Below are 23,302 nucleotides of genomic sequence, written 5' to 3'. Positions count from 1 at the left end.
TGTTCAGTTAAGCTCCTACGTCAGCCCGGCGGGCGGGCTCAGGGCTGAGCGTCAACCTATGACCCAGGGGTCCCGGTTCGATTCCCGGTCAGGGCCCGGGCCCGGGTTGTGGGCTCAGTCCCCACTGGGGGGCGTGCAGGAGACAGCTGGTCGCTGATCCTCTCTCATCCTTAATGTTTCTTTCTCCCTTCCTCTCTGAAGCCAATAAAAGTGGATTCTGTATATAAAAAAGCAACTATTTCAACAAGCCCCATCTGGGCAGAAGGCGTGAGGGCAGGCAAGGGCTCTGGGGTCGATGGGGCAGGGGGCAGGGGGCAGGGCAGACAGGGGGACCCTCTCTGTGGGCCTCTGTCCCCCGCCCTTCTCACTGGGGGGACGTGGGGGTGTCAGGCCCAGGCTCCGGCCCCTGCCCTTCCTCCGACACTGAGACCCCCATAGGGGGCCCTGGTCTGAGCTCAGGCCGTGGTGTGCCCTGTCCGGAGGGGCCTGACCTGCAGGACCGTGCGGGGGGGGGGCCGGCCAGGCGCCCCGTCTCTTAGGGCTTGCGGACCCCAAGCTCTAGGCCCACGGGGACCTGCTCTCGGGACGAACAGGCGGGTGTGGCGGGCGGGAGCCGAGTCCAGGGGCTCCTGGGAAGAGAGGGGGAGAGGAGAGGGGGGAGGGGGGAGAGGAGGGGGGGGAAGGGGGAGGGGGGGCATCCTGGCGGCAGGGCCCCCGAGAGGGGGAGGCGTTGGCAGGAGGGGGGCAGGGAGGAGCCCCTGTTCACCCCCAGGGGTCAGGCTGAGGGTCGCTCTGACCCCGGAGGGCCTCAGCCCGGCCATGCTGGCAGCCCAGTGGCCGTGCCCGAGGGCGGAGGCAGTGCGCCCACAGCCGGGCCCCCACTCTCCTGCGGGGAAGACTGAGGCCCGAGGAGGACGCGATTGGAACCAGAGGAGGCTGTTTGGCTGGACACTGTCCCGGCCCCGCCCTGCCGGCCGGCTCGGGCGGGAGGGACCCCCAGGGGGCCTCGCCCAGCGCCAGCCCCTCTCGGGCCCGCAGCCCCTCCCCCCTGCCCAGGGACCGGCTGCCCCCGGGCCTGCCCACTCGGCCGCAGCCAGGGGTTAAGAAAACAGGCGACTCCGAAGGCGGGACCTGGGCACAGGCCGAGGGCTGACCCGGCCCCTGGCCCGGACCCCGGACCCAGCACCCACAGCCGCTGCGGGGAGGGTGCCCACCGCCCAGGCCTGGCCTTGGCCTCCGCCCAGCGCCCTCCGCTGACCGTCCACCTCGGGCCGGCTCCCGGCTCTGGCCCCGAGAGCAATGTTGAACTTGGACGGGCTGGCAGACAACTGCAGGGCTGGAGCGAACAGCAGGCTTGGATTGCAGTCGGCTTGCCAGGACGGGGAGAGGGGGAGGGAGGGAGGACAGAGTGGGGGGCGAGCAGGCGGAGGCGGGACGCAGGAGGCGCGGGACCAGCCTCTCCAGGGGCCGCTGGGCCTGGACCCCCACGGGCCTCAGGACCCCCCAGGGGAGCCGAATGGCTGAGGTGCACGGGGGTGTGGCTGAGTCCACGCCTCCATTTCCCCTCTGGGAGAGTGCGGGGCTCCTGCTCTGGGGCAGGGACACAGGACATGTCCACACACACACGTGCACACAGCTCGCATGAACACACATGTGCACACACCACACACGTGCAAACATCACACGAGCACACACAAACACACCCATGTGCACATACACACGCACACAACACACAAGCACACACCACGTGCACACGCCCATGTGCGTACACGTCACATGTATGTGTGCACATACACAGAGAATGTAGAACGCACGTGTGAGCAGAATGGCCGCCGGGAGCTCTGAGGCGTCCACACGGGAATGGAAACTCCGGGAAGCGGGAGCAGACAGGTGGCCCCCGTGTGGGTCCGGGGCAACGGGGGGCGGGGGGGCACGCAGCCGGGACAGGACTGCCCCCCAGTGAAGGTCTGAGCCCCCGGGCTGCGCCCCGAGCTCGCCCTCCTCGGCTGGTCCGCCCCCCCCGCCCCCAGGGCATCGTCCGTCTGCCCATCAGCCCGGGTCCATCCCGGTTTCCAAAGGCCGTGGAGGTCACCCTGCGGGCACCCTGCCTGCACCCACACGCCTGGGCACCTGGGGCGAGCGGACAGGGGGTGAGTCCCCGTCTCTCACCCCCAAGCCGCCCCTGGCCTGTGGGCTCCCGGGGCGGGGCTGGAGGCAGTGCCAGGCCTCGGCTCTGGCCGGCGGACCTTGGCAGTCCCGGCCGCCGACGCCCACCCCGCTGTCGCCTCCCTGGTGGGTGGTCCCGGCATACCAGCTGTGCCCTCCGAGCCGCCATGTTTCCCAGGAAACTGATTGGATGCAGCTCGTCTGCCTGGTGCTCACGCAGCCACGAGTGCCACCGCCCGGCTTGGGGCGGGCCGCCTGCCTGGCACTCACCGGCCGGCAGGTGTGGCCGAGCAGCAGGAGGCCCGGCTCAGGAGGAGGCGGCCCAGCCCGCGGGCACAGCCCGGCGTCCGGAGTGGCTGCTGCGCCGTCCCGGCAGCTCTGAGCCGAGGGCATGTGCCTGCGGGCAGACACTTTCACTGGGAAACTGAAAGGAATGGAACCGTGACCTCCTGGTTCAGAGGTTGAGGCTCAGCCCCTGAGCCACGGGAGGGCCGGGGTGGGGCTGGGACAACCCCGGCTGCCTGTGGCCGGGCCCTGGGGGAGCCCTGGGGGCGTCAGAGGCAGGCCCGCCCCCCCCCCCCCCAGTGGGAGCCAGGGGACACCACACCCTGGTCCTGGGCGGTGGAGCTGCGGGGAGGGAGTGGGCCTGGCCGCTGGCTGTGACCTCATGGACTCTGGGCCAGAGCCTGGGAGGGGAGGGGGTCTGGCTCACCAGCCCCCAGGTCTCCACCGTGGGCGCGGCCAGAGCACAGGGTGAGGACCCAGCGCCGGGCCGGGTGCTCCGGGTCCGAGAGGTCCTGCCTGACACTCCTGGCCCCTGGACCACTTCCTGCCTGAGGGGAGGGGCCTCCTGCAAACCCCGAAACAGTCTCTGTAACCGTGGATTCATTCCTGCTCCTGTGCTGGTTCGTCCCTGTGAGGCTCAGAACATGGGAGCCTTTAAGTCAAATTCAACTTTTAAACTTTCCCCGGCCTGGCCACGGCCACGGCCAGGCCACGGCCACGGCCACGGCCGCTCCGGGACATGGGATCCTAGGATAGGACGAGGGGGCTGTCAGGGAGCACATGCTCCTGTCCCCCCTCCTGGAGGTCCCTGTGGGGCCTGGGGGTTGGGGGGGGTGGCAGCTGTCGGAAAGCAGAGCGAGGGGACGGGGCTTCCTGGCGGCCGCACCTGCCGTGCCGGCTCAGGGTGGGCAGCTCCCCGCGGAAGCGCCCCGGCCCTGGGCCCCCGGTCTCTGCGGGGAAGGGGGGTGCTAATCCTCAGCAGCCGGATGAAACCAGAGAGGAGAGCCCAGGCTGGCGTTCACAGGATGCTCCGGCTCTGCCCTCCCCTGCGCGCCAGGCCCTGGGCCTCTGTGCCACCAGCACAGGCCTGCCCGGGGTCCGGGCCCCTCCTCCGGCATCCGAGGAAGAGGGGGGGCCCCTCCTCCGGCATCCGAGGAAGATGGGGGGCCCCTCCTCCGGCATCCGAGGAAGATGGGGGGCCCCTCCTCTGGCATCCGAGGAAGATGGGGGGCCCCTCCTCTGCATCCAAGGAAGAGGGGGTACCCCCTCTGTGCGAAAGGCTAGAGCGAGGCTCCACCAAGCCCTGACGGTCAGCCCCTGGGGCCTGCGCTGCCTGGGCACCCGCCCTCCTCCCAGCCCAGCGCCCCGGGGTCCAGCTGAGGCCCTCCCGCTCCTGCCCCGCTTTGCCCCCTGGGGGGCAGGCCTGTGAGGTCCGAAGGGGGAGGGGCCAGAGGGGCCGGGACGTGGAGGACCCTGGCGCTTCCTTCTGGGCCCAGTTCAGGGCCTGGCTCCCCACCCGGGCACTGGGCACACACCGGTCACCACGCCGGCCACCACCGGGAGGCTGGCAGGGCCGTGCTCTGCCCCAGGGGGGCCTGGCGCCGCCTCCTGGACGTCCCCGCGCTAGCGTGCGGCATGTGGGGACACTTCCAAGACGGGCTCTGCGGCCAGGGCAGCTGGGACCTGGGCAGGGACCCCGGCACAGCTGTCGGGGAGTCCTGGCACCTGCCGTGCCGGAGCGGGGAGCCCCCTCGCCGTCCAGGGCCTGAGCCAGAGCTCCTGCCACAGCTGACCCCCGGCTGCGGGTGTCCGCCGGCCGCTGGGAGTCTAGGGTGAGAACCCCCGTGTTCTGGGGTCCAGACCGGTCCCCGGTGCAGGCAGGAGCTCAGAGCTGCGGAGGCCGACCTGTCAGAGGAGGAGGACCGCACACTTGACCTGCACTGGGCCGGGGGAGCCCAGACACGGGGCCTGGAGGGGGGTGCCATGGCAGGGGCTGAGGGGGCTAGGACAGCGCCCTGGGGGCCCCTGCAGAAGTGGGTGCAGAACAGAGCCCCACAGGGGCTGGGGAGACAGACACGGCGAGTAACAGCTGCTGTGTCCGCATAGAGCAGCCGCCCCCTCCCCTGCCCCCTGCACGCCCTCCTGGTCTCCCAGGGCCGCCTCAGGCCCACAGGCAGGGCTGCGGTCCGGAGTGGCAGAGGCTGCCTGGGCCTCTGCTGCCACCAAGTGGCCATCTCCGCGTGACACAGCCCAGATGGGCCCGCCAGGAATGAGGGGAGCCCCGCCCAGGCCCCCCCCAGGCACCCCCCTCCCGCAGGCTCCGGTGACGGTCCTGGGAGGGCCAGCGGGGTCTGCAGAACCGGGGACTGAGGCTTGGCTGTCCCCACAGCGGGAAAGGGGGGTGGGGTGGGGGTGACTGGAGGGGATGGGGTGCACACGCAGCCGGACCGCCCGCCCACTCCCCCCTCCTCCCAGGCCTCGCTGGCTCCAGCTCCACCCCGCACCCCGTCCTGGCGGAATAACGGTTCCCCGGGCCGAGCTCTCCGGCCTCAGTCTCCCCAAAGGTGGGGTGGGGACACCTTCTGCTCTGACAGGTCACAAAGGCCAGGGCACCCCATGGCCAGAGGGCAGGCCGAGGGGGCCCCAGGGGACACGATCCAGCGCGCAGGAGGGGAAGGTCGGGTCCGGCTGGGGCGGGAGTTGGGGTCCCCTGCGCACGCCCAGCAGGGGTCTCCAGGGCTAGGGGCGGGGCTAACGTTGGGGCGGGGCTAACTCTGGGGGCGGGGTCAGTGTCCGGGGCGGGGTCCACCGGCACTTCCGCCGGACGCGCGAGCTCCGGGCCGATGGAGGCGCTGCGGAGGCCTCGGCTTCGGCTGAGCCGGCGGAGGCTGCCCTGCGGCAGCGGGTGAGGACGGGCCTGGAGCCTCAGGGACGGGGAGGGCGGCGGCCGGGTGGGCGGCCCAGTCCCCGTTCCGGGCCGTGGCCTGTGCCATGCCCCCACGTGCGTCCTGGTGCGCCCCGTCCCCCCACCCCCGCGGAGGGCTCCCCGCGCCCCTCCGGCCCCGGCCCGCCCCTCCCGCTGCCCCCAACCTGTGCCCCGCGCTGACTGCCCCACGCTGGGTCCCCCCCAGCTGGGTCCCTCCCCCGCTGGGTCCCCCTCAGCTGGGTGTCCCCCTCAGCTGGGTCCCCCTCAGCTGGGTGTCCCCCTCAGCTGGGTCCCCCCTCAGCTGGGTCCCCCTCAGCTGGGTGTCCCCCTCGGCTGGGTGTCCCCCCTCGGCTGGGTCCCCCCTCGGCTGGGTCCCCCTCAGCTGGGTCCCCCTCAGCTGGGTCCCCCTCAGCTGGGTGTCCCCCTCAGCTGGGTCCCCCTCAGCTGGGTCCCCCTCGGCTGGGTCCCCCCTCGGCTGGGTCCCCTTCGGCTGGGTCCCCCTCGGCTGGGTCCCCCTCAGCTGAGTGTCCCCCTCAGCTGGGTCCCCCTCGGCTGGGTCCCCCTCGGCTGGGTCCCCCCTCGGCTGGGTCCCCCTCAGCTGGGTCCCCCTCAGCTGACACTCGACCCCCCACCCGCGGCCGCCCAGGCCCCCCAGGCCCCGCCCCCGGTCGCCCCCGGACGGCGAGCGCGCGCGGCTGTGGGCCGAGCTGCTGCGCGCGGTGAGCGCGGACGGGGGTGCGGAGGAGCCGCCGCCGCTGCCCGTCTTCCCCGCCGAGGTGCGTGGCCGGGACGGCGGTGGCGGGAGGGGTGCGGGGCTCCGGGGGGACGCCGTTGACCACCCCGGTCCGCAGGAGCCCGGGCCGGACCCCGCGCGCGCCGCGCCCCCCGAGGAGTTCGCCGTGGGACCCGAGACCTTCTCCTGGACGCCCTTCCCGCCGGCCCCGCGGGGCGCAGGGGGCCCCGGCTGCTCCTACCGGGTGCTCCGCGCGGCCGCCGGGCGCCCGGGGCCCCCCGCCCCGTCCCCGCTAGGATGTCCCCCGCCGGAGCCCCGCGAGGTGCCCGCGGTGCCCCTGGTGCCCCCGGTCCCGGAGCGGCCGGCGGGGGGCGGGGCACAGGCCCTGCAGAGCTGCCCCCTGTGCCAGGCCGACTTCGCACCCGGGTGAGTGCCCCCCCCACCCCCAGTGCCGAGCTGGGTGTTAGAGAAAGTCTAAAGAAATGTATTTTCATTGACTTTCTGAAGGAAGAGAGGGAGAAACATCCATGATGGGAGAACCATGGATCGGCTGCCTCCTGCACGCCCCCTGGGGATGGAGCCCACAACTGTGTCCTTGACTAGAATCGAACCTGGGACCCGTCAATCCACAGGCGAATGCTCTATCCACGGAGCCAAATGGCGATCCACCGTTTTTTCTATTTTTAAAAATCCAACATAGACTGTTACTCTGTCTTCTAAGTGGGAGCTGGAATCCAGCTCTGCTAAGTTACACTGCCCGGCCTGTGGGCTGTCACAGCAGAGGACACAGGGATGGACAACATGGGGTCCTGATGGGAGAGGACCCTGGGAGGGGCCTGGCGGTGCAGGGCGTGGACGGCGGCTTCCAGAAGCAGAAGCAGCAGCAGCAGCGAGGGGAGTGGGTTCCAGACTCCGCAGCGGAGGCCCAGGCAGGACCCCCAGCCAGTGATCCCCCCCGCATGGGACAGCTGCACAGGGCCCTCTTCAGACACGATTTCTTCCCTTTTCTGCGCTTAAGGCTTTTTAAAAATTGATTTTGAGAGGGAGAGGGAGGGAAACTTCCACTGGAAGTGAAACAGGCCAGCTGCCTGCTGTGCACTCGCCTTGGGGGTCCAGCCTGGAGCCCAGGCTTGTGCCCGGACCAGGAATTGAACCGGCAGCCCTTCGGGGCCGCTCTGGCCGGGGCGGACTTGGTTTCTCACTCAGAGATGTGCCCCCGGCAAAGTCAGAGTCCAGGCTTCTCTCGCCTCACATTTCACTGGAACCAAATCAGTCTGGTGTTGGGGAGCCCAGATGGCACCCCTTCAGCATCCCTGCCCAGGTCCAGGCAGCACCCACACAGCTGGAGTAGGGGACGAGGGCGTGTGGGTGAGGCGACTGTCCTGGCGGGGAGGGGGCAAGGAAGGGATTCCGTCCTTCCTGTGTCCCTGCCCCTCATGTAACGGTGAAAGCCCGTCCTCAGCAGCTGCTGCGGCTGGCTCAGCGATGGCCTGTCCTGGCCGGGGATGTGGCCAGTTGATGGTTGCGGTCCTGGCAGTGCCTTGGCCTGGAGACCCTTGCGGGCAGGGAGAGGGCGTCTGGGCGGGCAGCAGGCCCCTTCCCTGGCATGGCTCCGGCGTCTCCAGCCCCTCTCCGGGCAGAGGTGGGTTCTGCTGCTGGAGACCCGGCCGGACCAGGACTGTGGCCTTCCCGCATCACCTTCGTGGGCAGACCGGCTCTCGGCTCGGTTTCCAGCAGCTGAGCAGGCGCCAGTTCCCGGGGGGCTTGGGCCCAGCCTCGGACGCAGGAGCTTGGGAATGCGTGTGCCACAGGGTCTCCCGATGTCCTGTCCAGGGCACACTCAGAGCCTCTGACCGAGAACAGGACGTGGAGGTGACCTCTCCCCCCAGACTTCCGCTCCTTTCTGACCAGCCAGGGAGACCCCAGGGTTTCTCCGTCCCCGCGGAGAGTGGGTGTGCGTGCGCAGTGGAGGCAGCACCTCCCCTCCCTGAGTGACCACCCTCCTCCTCCCAGGCTGGCCCAGCTGGACATCGACAGCCACCTTGCCCAGTGCCTGGCGGACAGCACGGAGGACGTGGTGTGGTGAGGCCCCACTGCTCTGCACACAGCCTGAGAGAAAACCGAAGCTGCACATCAAAACATGCCACTGTGGCCCGGCCGCACAGCTCAGTGGTTGAGCTTTGACCCATGAACTAGGAGGTCACGGTTCGATTCCCAGTCAGGGCACAGGCCCGGGTTGTGGGCTCCATCTCCAGTGGGCAGCGTGCAGCAGGCAGTTGACAGTGATTCTCATCATTGATGTGTCTACCTCTTCCTTCCTCTCTGAAATCAATTAAAATATATTTCTTAAAACACAAACACGCCGAAACCGGTTTGGCTCAGTGGATAGAGCGTCAGCCTGCGGACTGAAAGGTCGCAGGTTCAATTCTGGTCAAGGGCATGTATCTTGGTTGCGGGCACATCCCTAGTAGGGGGTGTGCAAGAGGCAGCTGATTGATGTTTCTCTCATCGATGTTTCTAGCTCTCTATCCCTCTCTGTAAAAAATCAATAAAATATATATATTTAAACACACACACACACACACACACACCTCTGCTTCCTGGAAACACTTACTTTTAGAGGAAGGAACAACAGTAAGCGCTTTCATGAAGGTCTTTTAATGATGTGCAGGGGCAGAGCGGCCGTGGCCGTGGTGGGTGAGTGTCCACCACAGGTCAGCAGGACCCGGGGCCCTTTAGTTGCACAAAACCACAGGACGTGGCCACAAGCCACTGGCCGACGTCAGCACGTGACTCCAAACCTCGGCCAGCGCACCCTCCGCCTGTTTTACTTTATGAAGCAACAGCTGCCCGTACCCCACCACAGAGTGCACTGCTACCCCCACACACTGCACGGCGGCCAGCTAGCCACGGGGAGCGAACCGACACACCTGGGCCCGGTGCTGCCATCACAGCCCAGCGCAGCACCGGGGAGAAAGGCTCCCTTCCCAGGCCACCGCCAGTCCCGCCAGTCCCGACTGACCACTGAGCTCCGATCCAGGCTCTGCTGCTGGACGCCCGCCGGCAGGGACGTCTGTGAGGCCGAGCCGGTCTAGGGCTCTGCCCTGTGCTCCCGGCCTTGGTCCTGATCGGCGTCTCCTGGTGACACTGGGCTGCCGGACACACGTCTCCACGATGCACGAAGGCTGCTCTGCAACTCGGGGGCGGCCGGGGACCCCGGGGTGGGGGCGGGGCGGAGAGCCTCGCGTTGCTGCCCCGGTTTCCCTGAGCGTGAGCGCCGAGCGTGGGCGACGTGAGTGCTGCCGAGCTGACCGGCTCCAGGGCAGCTGCTTGGTGTTGGCTGTTCCTCCCACCATCTCCTGCCCAATCGCCGGCCCCGCCCCACGGAGGTGCAGGGGGCCTGGGCTGCGGCTGTGCTCGTACTGTACGCTGGGGGATGCGGTGCCCAGCTAACGTGCTAGGGACTTAAAAACCCACAAGGTGCACCCCTTTCCAGAAAACCTTCCTTTTGGCTTCCCGGGGAGGAGGGTGGCAGGCTGGGAGCCGGCCCTGCTGGAGCGCAGGGAGCCTGCAGGTTGCGGGTTCCATGCCTCGGCCCAACACACACGCATCTTAAACGTCCTCATTCTGAGCATCACCGGAACCCACAAAAACGCTCCCCCCAATCCAACACGTGACACAGACATCGGGAGGCACTGCGCAGTGTTTGCAGAAATATATTTTGAGCAGATTTAGTTTCCAGTTTCCTTGTCTAGTCTGGTCTACCGCTGCTCCGGGGAGCAACTGTTAGCATCTCCACCGGCCGATGTCCGGGCCCGGCTGGCAGGGGAGGGGTGACGTCAGCGCCAGCCCCCGCGGCCACTCACCTGCTCGGTAGGAAAATACTTGTTAAATATTAACAACAGGAACTTACCGGGACTTAGAAAACCTTCCGCACAAAGTTCGCCGCCGCGGGTGCCTGGGCTCCCGTCCCGCCCACGCGCAGGCGCCTCGGCCGGAAAGAAGGCAGCCGGGGTCTGACCACCGCACTTTATTCCTCGGACATGACAGTGAGTTCCCAGCGCCAGGGCGGCTTCTGGAAAGTGTGCACCTTCGAATCGAGGGCCCGTGTCGCCCTCGGACGCGGCCCCGCGGGCCTCCGCGCCGCAGGCACAGAAGCAAGTTCTGGGCGCGGGCCGGGCTGCGGGACCGTTCCGCCCGGGGCGCCGGGTGCGGGCCGGCACGTCCTCCCGGCTCCTCCCGGCATGCATGCGCGGCGGCCAAGGCGGTCATTCACAGGCGTGTCCACGGCCCCGGACGCTCACACGGACTCCTCGGTGGAGAGCAGCAGCGGGTTGATGTACTCGAACCCCTCGAACTCTGACTGGTCGATCCGCTTTATGACGTCCCTGCGGGCAGGGCGGAGGCTCGGTTGCTGGGGTGCCCGCCGCCCCCGCCCCACACGACCACTCCCACCCCAGCGTAGGAAAAAGGTCCCCGCGGCCCCGCCCCCACACCCCACGCAGGACGGTCCCCGCGGCCGCCCGGGCTTACTCGTCGTCGGGGGTCAGCTGCACGGGCTCGCTGGTGAACTGCGTGTCGAAGTTGTCCAGGCCGTAGTCGTCTGTGATCTGCGGCTGGAAGGGCGGCAGCGCCTGCTTCTTCTCCAGCTGGGGATACGCGGGAGGTCACGTCAGGGTCCCCGTCCTCGGCGGCTTCACAGCCCGCCACCGCGAGGAACACAGGTTTCCACCGGCCCGAGCGCAGCGAGAACACGGAGCCAGCAGACCCCACCCGCTGGGGCCTCGAGAGGGAAGCGGCCCAGACCCCGCATGACGGGCATCAGCAGGCCAGTCGGTAATGGGGTGAGCCCAGCTGCACCCCCGGGCCCACAGTGGCCACTGAGCTTTTGGGGGATTGACGGCGACCACAGGTGCCAGAGAAGCGGGGAGGGGGGGTGGTGAACCCCTGTGCTGGCACCTAGCCACAGGGGCCGAGGGTCCTGCCCAGAACCTCCCACCACTTGGGGCCACACGTGGACGGGGTCCCTCCTCCACCCACAAACGCTGGTCCACGTCCTGCACGTGGGAAGTGCCCCCGGGAGGCCCACCCGGCCCGTGACCCCAGAGCGGGCTCTCTTCACACCCAGTTCCAGCTGGAGCTCGACATCCACCTCACTGGAATTTGTTTTCCTCCCAAACATCACATTTTAAAGGCCCCGTCTCAGCAGCTTTGCAACCACGTGTGTATTTTCAAACAAATAGGGTTCCTTTCTCCTTTAACACCAGGAGCCACAGAAAGCACCTTCCCCTGGTGCCCGGACCCCGGGCCCCACAAGACTCACCAACGGGGTGCTCGTAGGCTAGGACACCCCACGGGACCCCGGGCAGCATGGCCAGGGGCCTATGGAGGGGCTCCCCCCCCCTCCCCCTCCCTGTCTGTCACATGTGGGCTCCAGGTCACCCCAGCCCACCCAGGGCCGCACCCCACGCCCTCTGGCCCGCAGCGGGAGGGACCCCATGCTGTGCGCTTACCAGGTCCCAGTCTATGCTGCGGAAGAAGGCGTGAGACTTGATGTCGGAAAATCCAGTCTGTGGCCGGCAGCCGAGCCTCTCTTTGGGGTCCTAAGGGTCAGAGTTCAAACGAGGACCCGTCAGTACCGGGCAAAGCAGCGTCTGATACGCGCTCTTGGCCAGCGGCGAGGCCCAGCCTCCGCGCACGGCCTCTGGGGTAAGCCCCTCGCTGTTTTGTGGGTGTGGTCAGGTTCTCGGGTTCCAGGACAGCCGGGCCAGGCCCCTGGAGCCCTGGCGTGACCGAGGGGGGAGGGAGCCGGGGGAGGAGCCTCAGCCCCCAGGGCGCCCCGCGAGCGTACCTTGTTCAGGAACCCCTTCAAGACGTGGGAGGCCTTGACGGACAGGAACCGGGGGATGCGGATGGGCTTCTCCAGGATCACTGCGGAGGGGGTCGTGGTGAGAGGCCGCGTCCCCACCAGCCCCCGTCTGTGTGCCGCAGTGAGGGAGCCTGGGCCGGGCCCCGGGACCTTCCCACAGCCCAGGAGGGTCTGCCATTGGCCTGGTCGGTACCCGTGGCTGTGGCCGAAGGTGCTCATCCTGGATAAACCATGTGTCCCAGGCCTTTCCGCACTCGGCCACCAGAGGGCGCCACAGGGACAGCCCAGGTCGGGGCCCAGGGGCAGGTGCCCTGGATGCAGGGAGCCCAGAGAGCGTGTGGCCAGGCAGGAGGAAGCCTGTGCTGAGCCAGGTAACAGGAGCCCTGGGCCCCGCCCCCGAGGATCTGAGAACAGGCACGCGCGGTTCCATGTGGGGACCAGCCTGGGGACCCTCCAGCTTGGGACCCCGTCCCGCACCCCCTCCACCCCGCCTCACCCTGGAACAGGTAGTCCTCGGTGTTCATGTCGGGGTTGTCAGTGATGATGTCGAAGGGGGAGCGCCCGGCCATCATCTCGAACATCAGGACGCCCAGCGCCCACCAGTCCACGCTGAACCCTGGGGAGCACAGGCCGTCAGTGTTGGGGTACGGCACCCCCACCTCCCCGCCCGCGTCCTGGGGCCCCGCCCCCTCCTGCTGCGGCCGCTCACCGTACTCCTCTCCGCGCAGGATCTCGGGGGCGATGTAGTTGGGGGTCCCGCAGAACGTGCTTGTGGTGTCGCCGGGGCCCAGGCCTTCCTGTGGGGACAGAGGTGTCACCAGGAGGGAGGACGGCCTCCGATGGGCCCTGTCGGGGCTGTGAGCCTCGGAGGGAACCCTGGGGACCAGGTGGGGGCGGGCGGGGGCGGCGCTCGCCTTGCACATGCCGTAGTCCGTCAGCTTGATGTGGCCGTCGGCGTCCAGCAGGACGTTGTCCAGCTTCAGGTCCCGGTAGATGATGCCCCTCTCGTGCAGGAAGTTGAGGGCGATGCAGATCTCCGCGGCGTAGAACCTGGCGGGGACACACGGTCAGCGGGAGCTGCGGGGCCGGGCACACAGCAGGAGCTGGGGCAGGGGAGCCGCTCTCCCATTGGCTGACAGTGCTCAGGGCCCCAGGACCAGAAAAGATGCTCAACATCATAGTTGCCAGGGAAATGCACATCAAAACAATCCCCCCCCCATGGGGGTGGGCACTGACAGACACCAAAACCAAAAGCAAAGCAAGTGTCGCCCAGGACGGGAGGGGTAGATCCGGGCTCTGGGGTAGGTCCAGGCTCCCGGGGGGGGGGGGGGGCGCGAGGGGAGGTTCAGGCTCGGGGGTGGGGACATGGAAGGGCAGCTGCAGGGAAGGCAGCGTGGAGGGGCCTCGAGGAACTGAAAATGGAGCGCCCACACAATCCAGCACCCCACATCTGGGGGTGCAAGCAAAGAGCTGCAAGAGGGCCTCGAACATCCCTCCACCCGCCAAGAGGGGCGACAGCCGGGGTCCGGATGGACAGCCGGGCAGACAGCACGTGGCCCTCCACACAGGGATATTGCCTTAAACAGGACGGAGCTGCTGGCCAGCGAGGCTCAGGGGTTGAGCATCCACCTAAGAACCAGGAGGTCAGGCACAGGCGCCGGCAGCAGGCTCCGCCCCCAGTAGGGGGCATGCAGGAGGCGGCCAACAGCCGATCCATAACCTCTCTCATGATTGATGTGTTTCTCTCTCTCTCTCTCTCCCCCCCTTCCTCTGAAGTCAATAAGCTTTTTTTTTTTTTAAGCCAGACTCAGGACAGGCCGTGGGACCCTGTCCCAGGGGGCCCTGGAGGAGACAAGTCCAGAGACAGAGTAGCCGGTGGTGCAGGGGCCGGGGGAGGGGGCAGGGGTGAGTGTTTAATGGGGACAGAGTGTAGTTGGGGAGATGGAAAGTTCCAGAAAAGGATGGAGGTGCTGGCTGCACAGCAATGTGAAGGTGCTTGATGCCCCTGAGCTGTGCACGCAGAAATGGTGAATGAGGTAAACTCCTGTCCTTTGTATTTCACCAGAAGTAGGAGAGGTGAGTGGGGGTGGGGGTGGGGGGAGAGTGCGATCTTTGATTTATTAACCTCCACTCTCCAAAGGCTCGAGTGACTCAGAACGGCCTGGAGCGTGGTCCAGGGAGGAAATGAGGGAAGAGAAAGCGGTGAAAACAGGAAAGCGAGGGTGTGGACAGAGGTCTCGCCGCGGGGAAGTGGGCCACACAGAGAGGAAAGGGGGGGGGGCGGTGTCCTTCCCTTCCCGCTGGTTAGAAAGATCAGCCTGTCTGTGCCCCATCCCCCGTCTGTGCCCCCATCCCGTCTGTGCCCCCATTCCCCCCATCTGTGCCCCATCCCCCCGTCTGTGCCCCATCCTCCTGTCTGTGCCCCCATTCCCTCCGTCTGTGCCCCATCCTCCTGTCTGTGCCCCCATCCCCCTGTCTGTGCCCCATCCCCGTCTGTGCCCCCATCCCCGTCTGTGCCCCATCCTCCTGTCTGTGCCCCATCCCCCTGTCTGTGCCCCATCCCTATCTGTGCCCGATCCCTCTGTCTGTGCCCGATCCCTCTGTCTGTGCCCCCATCCCCCTGTCTGTGCCCCATCCCCCTGTCTGTGCCCCCATCCCCGTCTGTGCCCCATCCTCCTGTCTGTGCCCCATCCCCCTGTCTGTGCCCCATCCCTATCTGTGCCCGATCCCTCTGTCTGTACCCGATCCCTCTGTCTGTGCCCCCATCCCCCTGTCTGTGCCCCCATCCCCGTCTGTGCCCCCGTTCCCCCCGTCTGTGCCCCATCCCTGTCTGTGCCCCCATCACCCCGTCTGTGCCCGATCCCTCTGTCTGTGCCCGATCCCTCTGTCTGTGCCCCCATCCCCGTCTGTGCCCCCATCCCTATCTGTGCCCAATCCCTCTGTCTGTGCCCCCATCCCCCGTCTGTGCCCCCATTCCCCCGTCTGTGCCCCATCCCTGTCTGTGCCCCCATCACCGTCTGTGCCCGATCCCTCTGTCTGTGCCCGATCCCTCTGTCTGTGCCCCCATCCCCCTGTCTGTGCCCCCATCCCTATCTATGCCCGATCCCTCTGTCTGTGCCCCCATCCCCTTGTCTGTGCCCCGCAAACCCGGCTCTGCGTCGTGTGAACAGCCAGGAAGCCGGCCCCGGAGCTCAGGCAGAACCTGCCCCACTTGGGGAATGGAGCCTGCAGCACATGCCCGGAATCCGCTTCCCTGCAGGACTGGCACCTGCCACACGCACTCAGAGAGCGGGCACACGCCCCCACACTCACTCCTCCAGCAGCTCCCCCTGACCTGGGGAGGTCCCCGTCCCCCACCCGGCCGCCCCGGCCCCACCCACCTGGCGTGCTCCTCCGGGAGCTTGCGCTGCCTCTGCATGTGGAACATGAGGTCCCCACCGTTGACGTACTCAATGACCAGGAACAGCCTGCAGGAGAGAGGGCGCCAGGCTGAGACCACCGGCCCGGAACCTGTGCCCTCGGCCCTCGGGTGGTTCCAGGCCTGCGGCTGGTCCCCGGAGAGGCTCCTGGGGACACCGGGGCCCTGCTGTCCATTCTACCCCCACTGCTCACCCACTCGCTCGTGGGTTAGAACCCGGGTGAGGGCGCCCTGTGTCAGAGAGGACCCCCGGAGCCTGGCCGAGGCCCCAGCACGCACAGCACGGACTGGTCTGTGTCCCCCCCCCTCTCCCCACAGCGCAAGGGCCCACACGACCCGGAAGACGCTCAGCATCCCCGTTGTCAGGGAAACGCAAATCTGATCCTGGAAAAGGGTGGAGAGCGGCCCCTAGGCCAGTGCTGACAGCAGCTCTCCGCTCTCCCAGGAGCGAGGCGGCCTCAGGGGAAAAGGTAAAAACGAGATGGGGCCGCGGCAGAGCCCGCAGGGAGGAGGCCTGGACACATGGACCAGCCCCACACGCTGGAGGAGAGGCCACGAGGGGGGGCCACGTGCCCGGCCCAGGGGAGGGGTGGCGAGGCCGTGAGGCCCCTGTCCACCTGCGACGGGCTCTGGGGAGGGGACAGTGGGCGGTGGTGGAGCAAGGGCAGCCCTGATAGAAAAGGTGGAGCCAGAGGGGGAGGCTGCAGGCAGGACCCAGGGGAGGAAGGAGGGTGGGCCTTGGGCGGAGCCCAGACCCTGTGCTCAGACGGAGCCCAGTGCAAGGACGGGAGCAGCAGGCCTGGGGTCGGGGGTCAGCGCTGACCAGGCCGCGGTGACATGGGGAGTGGTCCAGGGGCCGCTGGGGTCAGGCCCACGTTGCGGGGTCCCGGGCGTCACAGAACTGAGACAGGATGGTGTCGCCAGATGCACATGCGTCGCCAGCCGTTTCTTTGCAGGTGAGCTGAGCTCATTATCAGACTGAATCAGGTCCCATTTTAACAATTAAATTCCCGCAAGGTTTTCCAGAAATACCCTGTGGAGGGCGGCTCTCGGGTTTGTAGGTCGCGGCTCCCCGGGGGCGTTAGGGAGGGAGTGGGAATGGCAGGTAGGATGCCCGGTGGGAGGGGCCGCGGGCGGGGAGGAGGGGCCGTTGCCACAGGGACCCTGGTGTCCTGGGTCCTGCAAACCCGCACATCCCCACCGACATGCCCGTTTCCCCTCCGTTCCGGGCGAGACGGGGTTCCAAGGCCCGTGGGGGAAATCAGCAGCAAACACACAAGCAAAAGGAAGCAGCACAGGGACGGGCACGGGCGGCACGGGGAGCGCAGGGAGCAGAGCGCACGCGAGGGCTCCTCTGGGCACGGGCTGCGTGTTCGAGCGTGCGGGTGTCTGTGGGGTGCTGACGCTTACTCCGCGTGGTCTCTGACTTCGTAAAGCAGTCTCAGGCTCCTGACAAAGGAGCCCCGGCTCGCCCAGGCCCAGGCCCGGCCCGAGGGAGGCGCTGACCCGGGAGGGCCCCGGCCAGGCAGGCGTCCGCTGGACGAGGTGGCGGCACCACGGCCTCAGCGCCACGCGTCGTCCAGGTCAGGCCGGGACGTGAAGCACCAAGTCACCCCCACCTTTCGGGGGTCGTACCCCCTCCTCTGCCCCCAGCGACAGACCCCCAACGCGTCCTGTCCCCAAGCGCCTCAATCAGCCCCCTCGTGGGGTTTGTGTGTCTGAGGGGGCGTCCCCAAGTAACAGGAGGACTCGGCCCCAGGCTCCAGGCAGAGGTCGCGCCCTGAGGCCGCCAGTCTATGCACTCGACACAGAAATGAACCCCAAACCCCCTCCAGTGCCCGGCCGAACCAGCCGCCCCAGGAAGACGGTGTCTCCTTGATGCCCTCGTGGCCGGCAGCCAGCGGGGGTCCAGCTCCGGACACCGGCCCCGATGGCAGCAAGCACAGGGCCTGGGGCCGTCACAGGTGCCAGCACAGGCTGCGGAGCCGAGCCGCCCACCAGCCCACCACACCTGTCACTCAGGATGCTCCGTTCTGGTTAAAGTGGCAGTGACAGGCGTACCGTGTGGGCAGGGGCGGTGACTCACATGCCCACGGAGGACACGCTGGCTGTCAGTCACAGGCGACTGCGCCCAGGTCACAGCCTTTCGCCCGTCCCTGCTCCCAGCCACCCCCTGCCAGTGCCTCCTCAAATCACCACGCCTGCTGAGGGTGGACGGCAGCCTGCGCTGGCACACCTGCTCCCTGCTGCAACCTCCCACTAACCCCCCACCCCCCCCGCCGCTCGCAGGTAGCTGACCTCCCCCGAGGCCGAGCCTCCCCCCATCCCCCTCGCCAACTCCCCGGGCGGGCGCTCAGACACCAGGTCCCTCCCGTCCAGCAAAGGCGACTCTCGGCGCCGTTTAGTGTCCCCGACCCGGTATGATGGGCGCCCACGCTTTTCAAGAGCAAAACCCATCCTATTATGTGAGCTTCAACAGCAGGAGCTCAGCAGCAACTGGGTCTCAGCACTGCCCATGCCCTGTGCCCTGTGCCCTGTGCCCTGGAACCTGTGCCCTCAGGCCTGTGCCCTGTGCCCTGGGGCCTGTGCCCTGTGCCCTGTGGGCCATACCCTCAGGCCTGTGCCCTGTGCCCTGTGGCCCGTACCCTCAGGCCGTGCCCTGTGGCCTGTGCCCTGGGGCCCGTGCCCTCAGGCCGTGCCCTGTGCCCTGTGGCCCGTGCCCTCAGGCCTGTGCCCTGTGCCCTGTGCCCTGTGGGCCGTACCCTCAGGCCTGTGCCCTGTGCCCTGTGCCCTGGGGGCCTGTGCCCTGTGCCCTGGGGCCCGTGCCCTCAGGCCTGTGCCCTGTGCCCTGGGGCCCGTGCCCTCAGGCCGTGCCCTGTGCCCTGGGGCCCGTGCCCTCAGGCCGTGCCCTGTGGCCTGTGCCCTGGGGCCCGTGCCCTCAGGCCGTGCCCTGTGCCCTGTGCCCTGGGGCCCGTGCCCTCAGGCCTGTGCCCTGGAGAGGCCACGCGTGCACACCAGCGACCCCTGGGCTGTGAGGACCAGCTCGGAAGACCAAGGGGAGTGGCCTGTCTTCCTGGGGCCACAGGAACACCCGATGAGGAAGCCGCCAAAGCTCTGCCTGCCCTGCCCACGGGGACGCCCTGGCTGCGGCTCCAGGCCTGAGCGCCAGGCTGTGCTCGGCGGCAGCGAGGGAAGCCAGGTTGGGAAATTCGCCTGGACCTCCACGCCTGCAAGTTCATGGAGTGCAATTCACCAAACACCCAGCCGGCGCTCTCTGGACTCCAGTGAGGGGCGGGCTGGGGGCGATCCCTCCCTGGGCCCACCCCTCCCCCAGGAGGCTGCGGTCGTGCTGAATGGAGGCCGGGAGACAGTGAGCCACGTGCGACCGAGGAAGCCCGCCTGCCACTTGCCGGCGAGCCCCCGGACGAGAGGAGGCAGCGAAGGACGGGCTAGCAGCCAGGCGGCCACCGAGTCGGACAGAGCAGGTGCCGGGCGGTCACAGCGACGAGTCCACAGGCCCAGACAGCACAGAAGCCGTTCAGAACGTAAATGGGAGCCCGGAGCCAGGGAAAGGCTCTCGGAAACACCCGGCGAGGAAGCCGTCAAAGCTCTGCCTGCCCTGCCGCACAGGGCGGCACCAGAAGGCGCCAGCAGCAGGGCGCCCTCACGCTGGGCTCCAAAGGGCCTGTGGTGCCCAGGGACCCGCTCCCCGGAGGCTGGGGGGGAGGCTGGGGCGGGTTCGGGCAGGAGGAGGAGGAGCGGAGACCTTCAGGAGGCGGAATCTGCCATCCGGTCTGGTAGGGGCGGGGCTCTGGGCTCACAGAACAAAGTACTTGGGGTCCGGATGATTGACATTCACTCACCGTGACAGCAGCCAATGAGAACAAAGCTCGCAGACAAACCCAGCCCCGCACTCAGCACCGGGAGGAGCCTGCGGCTCACACGGAAGCAGCGGGCCCAGCCTCCCTACCTGCTGGTGGTCTGGAAGCAGGAGTGCAGGCCCACCAGGAAGGGGTTGCTGGACGCCTGCTCGAACACGTGCTTCTCCGTCTGCACCCAGTCGATGTCCTGGAACAGAAGCCAGGGGTCAGGGGGCTCCTGACCGCAGTGGGCAGCCCGGGGAAGACAACGCAGAGAAACAGCCACTTAGAGAGATCACTGCCACCCAGCACCGCCATCGCCACCTCTACCACCATCACCATCTCCATCTCCACTGTCGTCACCGTCACCATCACCACCACCACCATCTCATCTCCATCCATCACCGTCTCCACCAGGGCGGCAGCATTCTCTATCATGTGACAACTGTCATTTGCCACGGTTCCCACCACTGTCCCAGCTGAGCGTGGCCTTGGCCACAGGCTCTCTGTGCTCCCGGGCAGCCTTGGGAGGCAGGTATCACCCCCGGTGAGGGCACAGGAAACGGTGGAGGGTTACGCAGACTCCGGAGTCCCATGCCCATCCCCCAGCAGTGCCCGCCCGCAGACCGCCACTCTGGTCCTTGCTGGAACCTGGGGGAAGCCCCTCTTCCCGCCTGCAGGAGACCCCGGGGTGGAATGGCTCCAACCCCACCGTCTGTGCAGAGGTCCCTGTTCCTCTTGTCCCCAGCTCCAGACTTGCTGGTGCAATGGCTGCTGGGAAACTCCACACGGCCTCCCCCTGCAAGCCAGGCCTCCACAGAGCTCGGGACCAGCCGCCTTCTGCTTGCCAAAGGCGGATGGTCACCCAGGCGCTCAAGCAGAGCACCCTGCTGGCCTCCGAGCTGCCTCCTCCCTCCCCGGTGGACACCAGCCCAGGCTCTTCCGCCTGACTGCCCAGCCTCCCTCCTACCTGGCCTCCCTCCTGTCTACCCCCTCCCTCCTACCCGGCCTCCCTCCTGCCTGGCCTCTCTCCTGCCCGGCCTCCCTCCTACCCGGCCTCCCTCCTGCCCGCACCTCCCTCCTGCCCTCGGCCTTCTTCCTGCTCGCAACCCTCCTTCCTGCCCGCTGGCCTGAATTCACAGTCCCAGGGGTTAGTGTGGGAACACCTCTCACTGCTCTCAGGGCCCCTATAGTCTCTGTCCAGGCCCAGGCTCATGGCCACCGGACACCACTGTCTCTCCCACACGCCAACGCCTAGTCCCTCCCACTCTTCTCCAGGGATCCCTGAACCCCCTCCGCCTCTGGGCCCACAGCGGGCGACGCAGCAGCGGACACAGACACTGTGGGCCTCATCCCTACAGACAGCATCGCGGTTCCACTCACTCTCCGCGGCCGCTGAGCCGGGGGCCTGCACCACCCAGCGCGAGCTGCAGACACGCCACCACGTGTGAGCGCAGCGCGAGCTGCAGACACGCCACCACGTGTGAGCGCAGCGCGAGCTGCAGACACGCCACCACGTGTGAGCGCAGCGCGAGGTGCAGACACGCCACCACGTGTGAGCGCAGCGCAAGGTGCAGACACGCCACCATGTGTGAGCGCAGCGCGAGGTGGACACGCCACCACGTGTGAGCGCAGCGCGAGGTGGACACGCCACCACGTGTGAGCGCAGCGCGAGCTGCAGACACGCCACCATGTGTGAGCGCAGCGCGTGCTGCAGACACGCCACCACGTGTGAGCCCAGCGCGAGGTGCAGACACGCCACCACGTGTGAGCACAGCGCGTGCTGCAGACACGCCACCACGTGTGAGCGCAGCGCGAGGTGGACACGCCACCACGTGTGAGCACAGCGCGTGCTGCAGACACGCCACCACGTGTGAGCGCAGCGCGAGGTGGACACGCCACCACGTGTGAGCGCAGCGTGTGCTGCAGACACGCCACCACGTGTGAGCGCAGCGCGAGGTGGACACGCCACCACGTGTGAGCACAGCGCGTGCTGCAGACACGCCACCACGTGTGAGCGCAGCGCGAGGTGCAGACACGCCACCACGTGTGAGCGCAGCGCGAGGTGCAGACACGCCACCACGTGTGAGCGCAGCGCCCGGGGCAGACACGCCACCATGTGTGAGCCCAGCGCGAGGTGCAGACACGCCACCACGTGTGAGCACAGCGCGTGCTGCAGACACGCCACCACGTGTGAGCGCAGCGCGAGGTGGACACGCCACCACGTGTGAGCACAGCGCGTGCTGCAGACACGCCACCACGTGTGAGCGCAGCGCGTGCTGCAGACACGCCACCACGTGTGAGCGCAGCGCGTGCTGCAGACACGCCACCACGTGTGAGCGCAGCGCGAGGTGGACACGCCACCACGTGTGAGCACAGCGCGTGCTGCAGACACGCCACCACGTGTGAGCACAGCGCGAGGTGCAGACACGCCACCACGTGTGAGCGCAGCGCGAGGTGCAGACACGCCACCACGTGTGAGCGCAGCGCCCGGGGCAGAGGGCCATTGGCAGCCTGTGTCCAGCCCAGATGCCCCTGTAAAGGAGGGGAGGTGAGCACTCAGGCCCAGCCCAGCTCTGCCCTCACGCATGAGCCAGGCATGAACCATGTCCCAGCTGCAGTCATAGGCCATGGCCCCGAAAATGAATCTCTTCTCCACGTCTACACACACAACCTGCATCGGGTGCAGGAGAGAAAGAACCCACATGCATGCACCCACAGGTCCAGCAACGGGGCTCAGGACCTCTAGTCACTATGGCAACGCAGCCACGACCACGTCACACCCACCAGGACAGCCAACCGAACCCAGAGCCAGGTCCTGGGCGGGGCTGGGAGTGGGCCCCGTGGGCGGCCGCGGGAACGTGAGGGAGCAGAGGCAGGAGGACAGACCGCGGCTCCTCGGACAGGTACACGTGGACGACCGGGGCACTGCCACTCCCGGGAAGGCCCCGAGGACTGAGAGCAGAGGCCCTGACAGATCGCTCTGCTCCTGTGTCCTCACAGCGGCCGGAGTGGGCCACCCAGGGCCCCGCATACTGACTGGACAACCCAGGGGCCACCGCACGCTGGAACGCTCCTCAGCCGTGAAAGGGCTGGGAGGAGCTGGAGCAGCCGCGCAGGGAGAGAAGCCGGCCACGAAGGCCCCGCGTGTGAGCCGTGTGCACACAGCGCGAGGACAGCGACCCAGACGGGCCGATGGGCCTCACGGGGCTGCCACGGGGCTAACAGGGACCAGATGGCCTGGCACCGGGGAGAGGGGGTGGGGGTGCTAAAGGCCACTGGGGCGTCACTTCAGGGTGGCTATGTGGCTAGCTACGTGTGTATTTCACTTTGATTAAAAGAATAAAGCCCACGAAACCAGAACTAGAGTTCACATAATAAACTGTGCCATGCACTCCTGTGGCGCTCCCCGTGGCTCTCCGTGCGGTTCCACATGGCTTTCCCCTCCCGGGACGCCGCCTCCAGTGAGACTCCATGGCATCTCCTCCCGTGGCACTACCTCTGGTGCCCCATTGCTCCCCAGTGGCACTCCCTCCTGTGGCACTTCCTCCCAGGGTGCCACCTCCCACAAGACCCCATGGCACCCCCCCACCGTGGCACCGAAGCCGGCTCACCTCGTCGTCATGCACCAGCTCCTTCTTCACCACCTTCATGGCGTAGATCTGGTCGTTCTTCTTGAGCCGCACCAGGAGGACCTTGGCGTAGCTCCCGCGCCCGATGACCCTGATGAGGTCGAAGTCCTGCAGGCCCAGCCCCTGAGAGATCTTGATGCCGTCCATCCCATCGATGACCGGCTTGAGGTCCTGAGCGGGGGGACAACGGAGAGGAGAGGGGGGACTGGTGGACTCAGGGAGGCACGGGGCATCTCTGCCACCTCCACCACGGCTGCGCCCGCCCTCCAGCCACCTGCTCGGGAGAAGAGCCGAGAACGGCGGACGGTGCGGCTCTGGCGGGAGGAGCTCTGCGTTTCCAGACCGCAGCCCAGCCCAGCCCAGCCCCGGCGGCCCATGTAGAGTAAGGGAGCCCGGATCTGGGATGCGTGGGG

General features: G+C 67.7%; 2 protein-coding genes across 4 annotated transcripts in view; one reads left to right on the top strand and one right to left on the bottom strand.

Moving 5' to 3' along the window:
• Positions 1–5,238: 5,238 nt before the first annotated feature.
• FAAP20 (FA core complex associated protein 20) lies at positions 5,239–8,462 on the top strand. Its single transcript, XM_036461023.2, has 4 exons — positions 5,239–5,356; positions 6,024–6,153; positions 6,229–6,536; positions 8,124–8,462. The coding sequence occupies exons 1-4, from the start codon at positions 5,295–5,297 to the stop codon at positions 8,194–8,196; spliced, it is 573 nt and encodes a 190-aa protein (XP_036316916.1). The 5' UTR covers positions 5,239–5,294; the 3' UTR covers positions 8,197–8,462.
• Positions 8,463–9,810: 1,348 nt separating this feature from the next.
• PRKCZ (protein kinase C zeta) overlaps positions 9,811–23,302 on the bottom strand; it is a 53,999-nt gene continuing 40,507 nt past the window's right edge. For all 3 annotated transcript variants that reach the window (XM_036460985.2, XM_036460986.2, XM_036460987.2), the window contains 10 exons: positions 22,872–23,060; positions 19,368–19,465; positions 15,360–15,446; positions 12,894–13,029; positions 12,689–12,776; positions 12,476–12,595; positions 11,962–12,041; positions 11,624–11,713; positions 10,644–10,759; positions 9,811–10,498 (listed from right to left, as the gene is read on the bottom strand). In XM_036460985.2, the coding sequence (XP_036316878.1) occupies positions 10,411–10,498; positions 10,644–10,759; positions 11,624–11,713; positions 11,962–12,041; positions 12,476–12,595; positions 12,689–12,776; positions 12,894–13,029; positions 15,360–15,446; positions 19,368–19,465; positions 22,872–23,060 (1,092 nt within the window). In that variant the 3' untranslated portion in view covers positions 9,811–10,410. The remainder of the gene's footprint in view (positions 10,499–10,643; positions 10,760–11,623; positions 11,714–11,961; positions 12,042–12,475; positions 12,596–12,688; positions 12,777–12,893; positions 13,030–15,359; positions 15,447–19,367; positions 19,466–22,871; positions 23,061–23,302) is intronic.

Source organism: Pipistrellus kuhlii, unplaced genomic scaffold (genome assembly GCF_014108245.1).
Source record: "Pipistrellus kuhlii isolate mPipKuh1 unplaced genomic scaffold, mPipKuh1.p scaffold_m20_p_34, whole genome shotgun sequence".
NCBI lineage: Eukaryota > Metazoa > Chordata > Mammalia > Chiroptera > Vespertilionidae > Pipistrellus > Pipistrellus kuhlii.
Note: the sequence above shows the minus strand (reverse complement) of the source record. Positions and strands in the feature narration are given on the sequence as shown.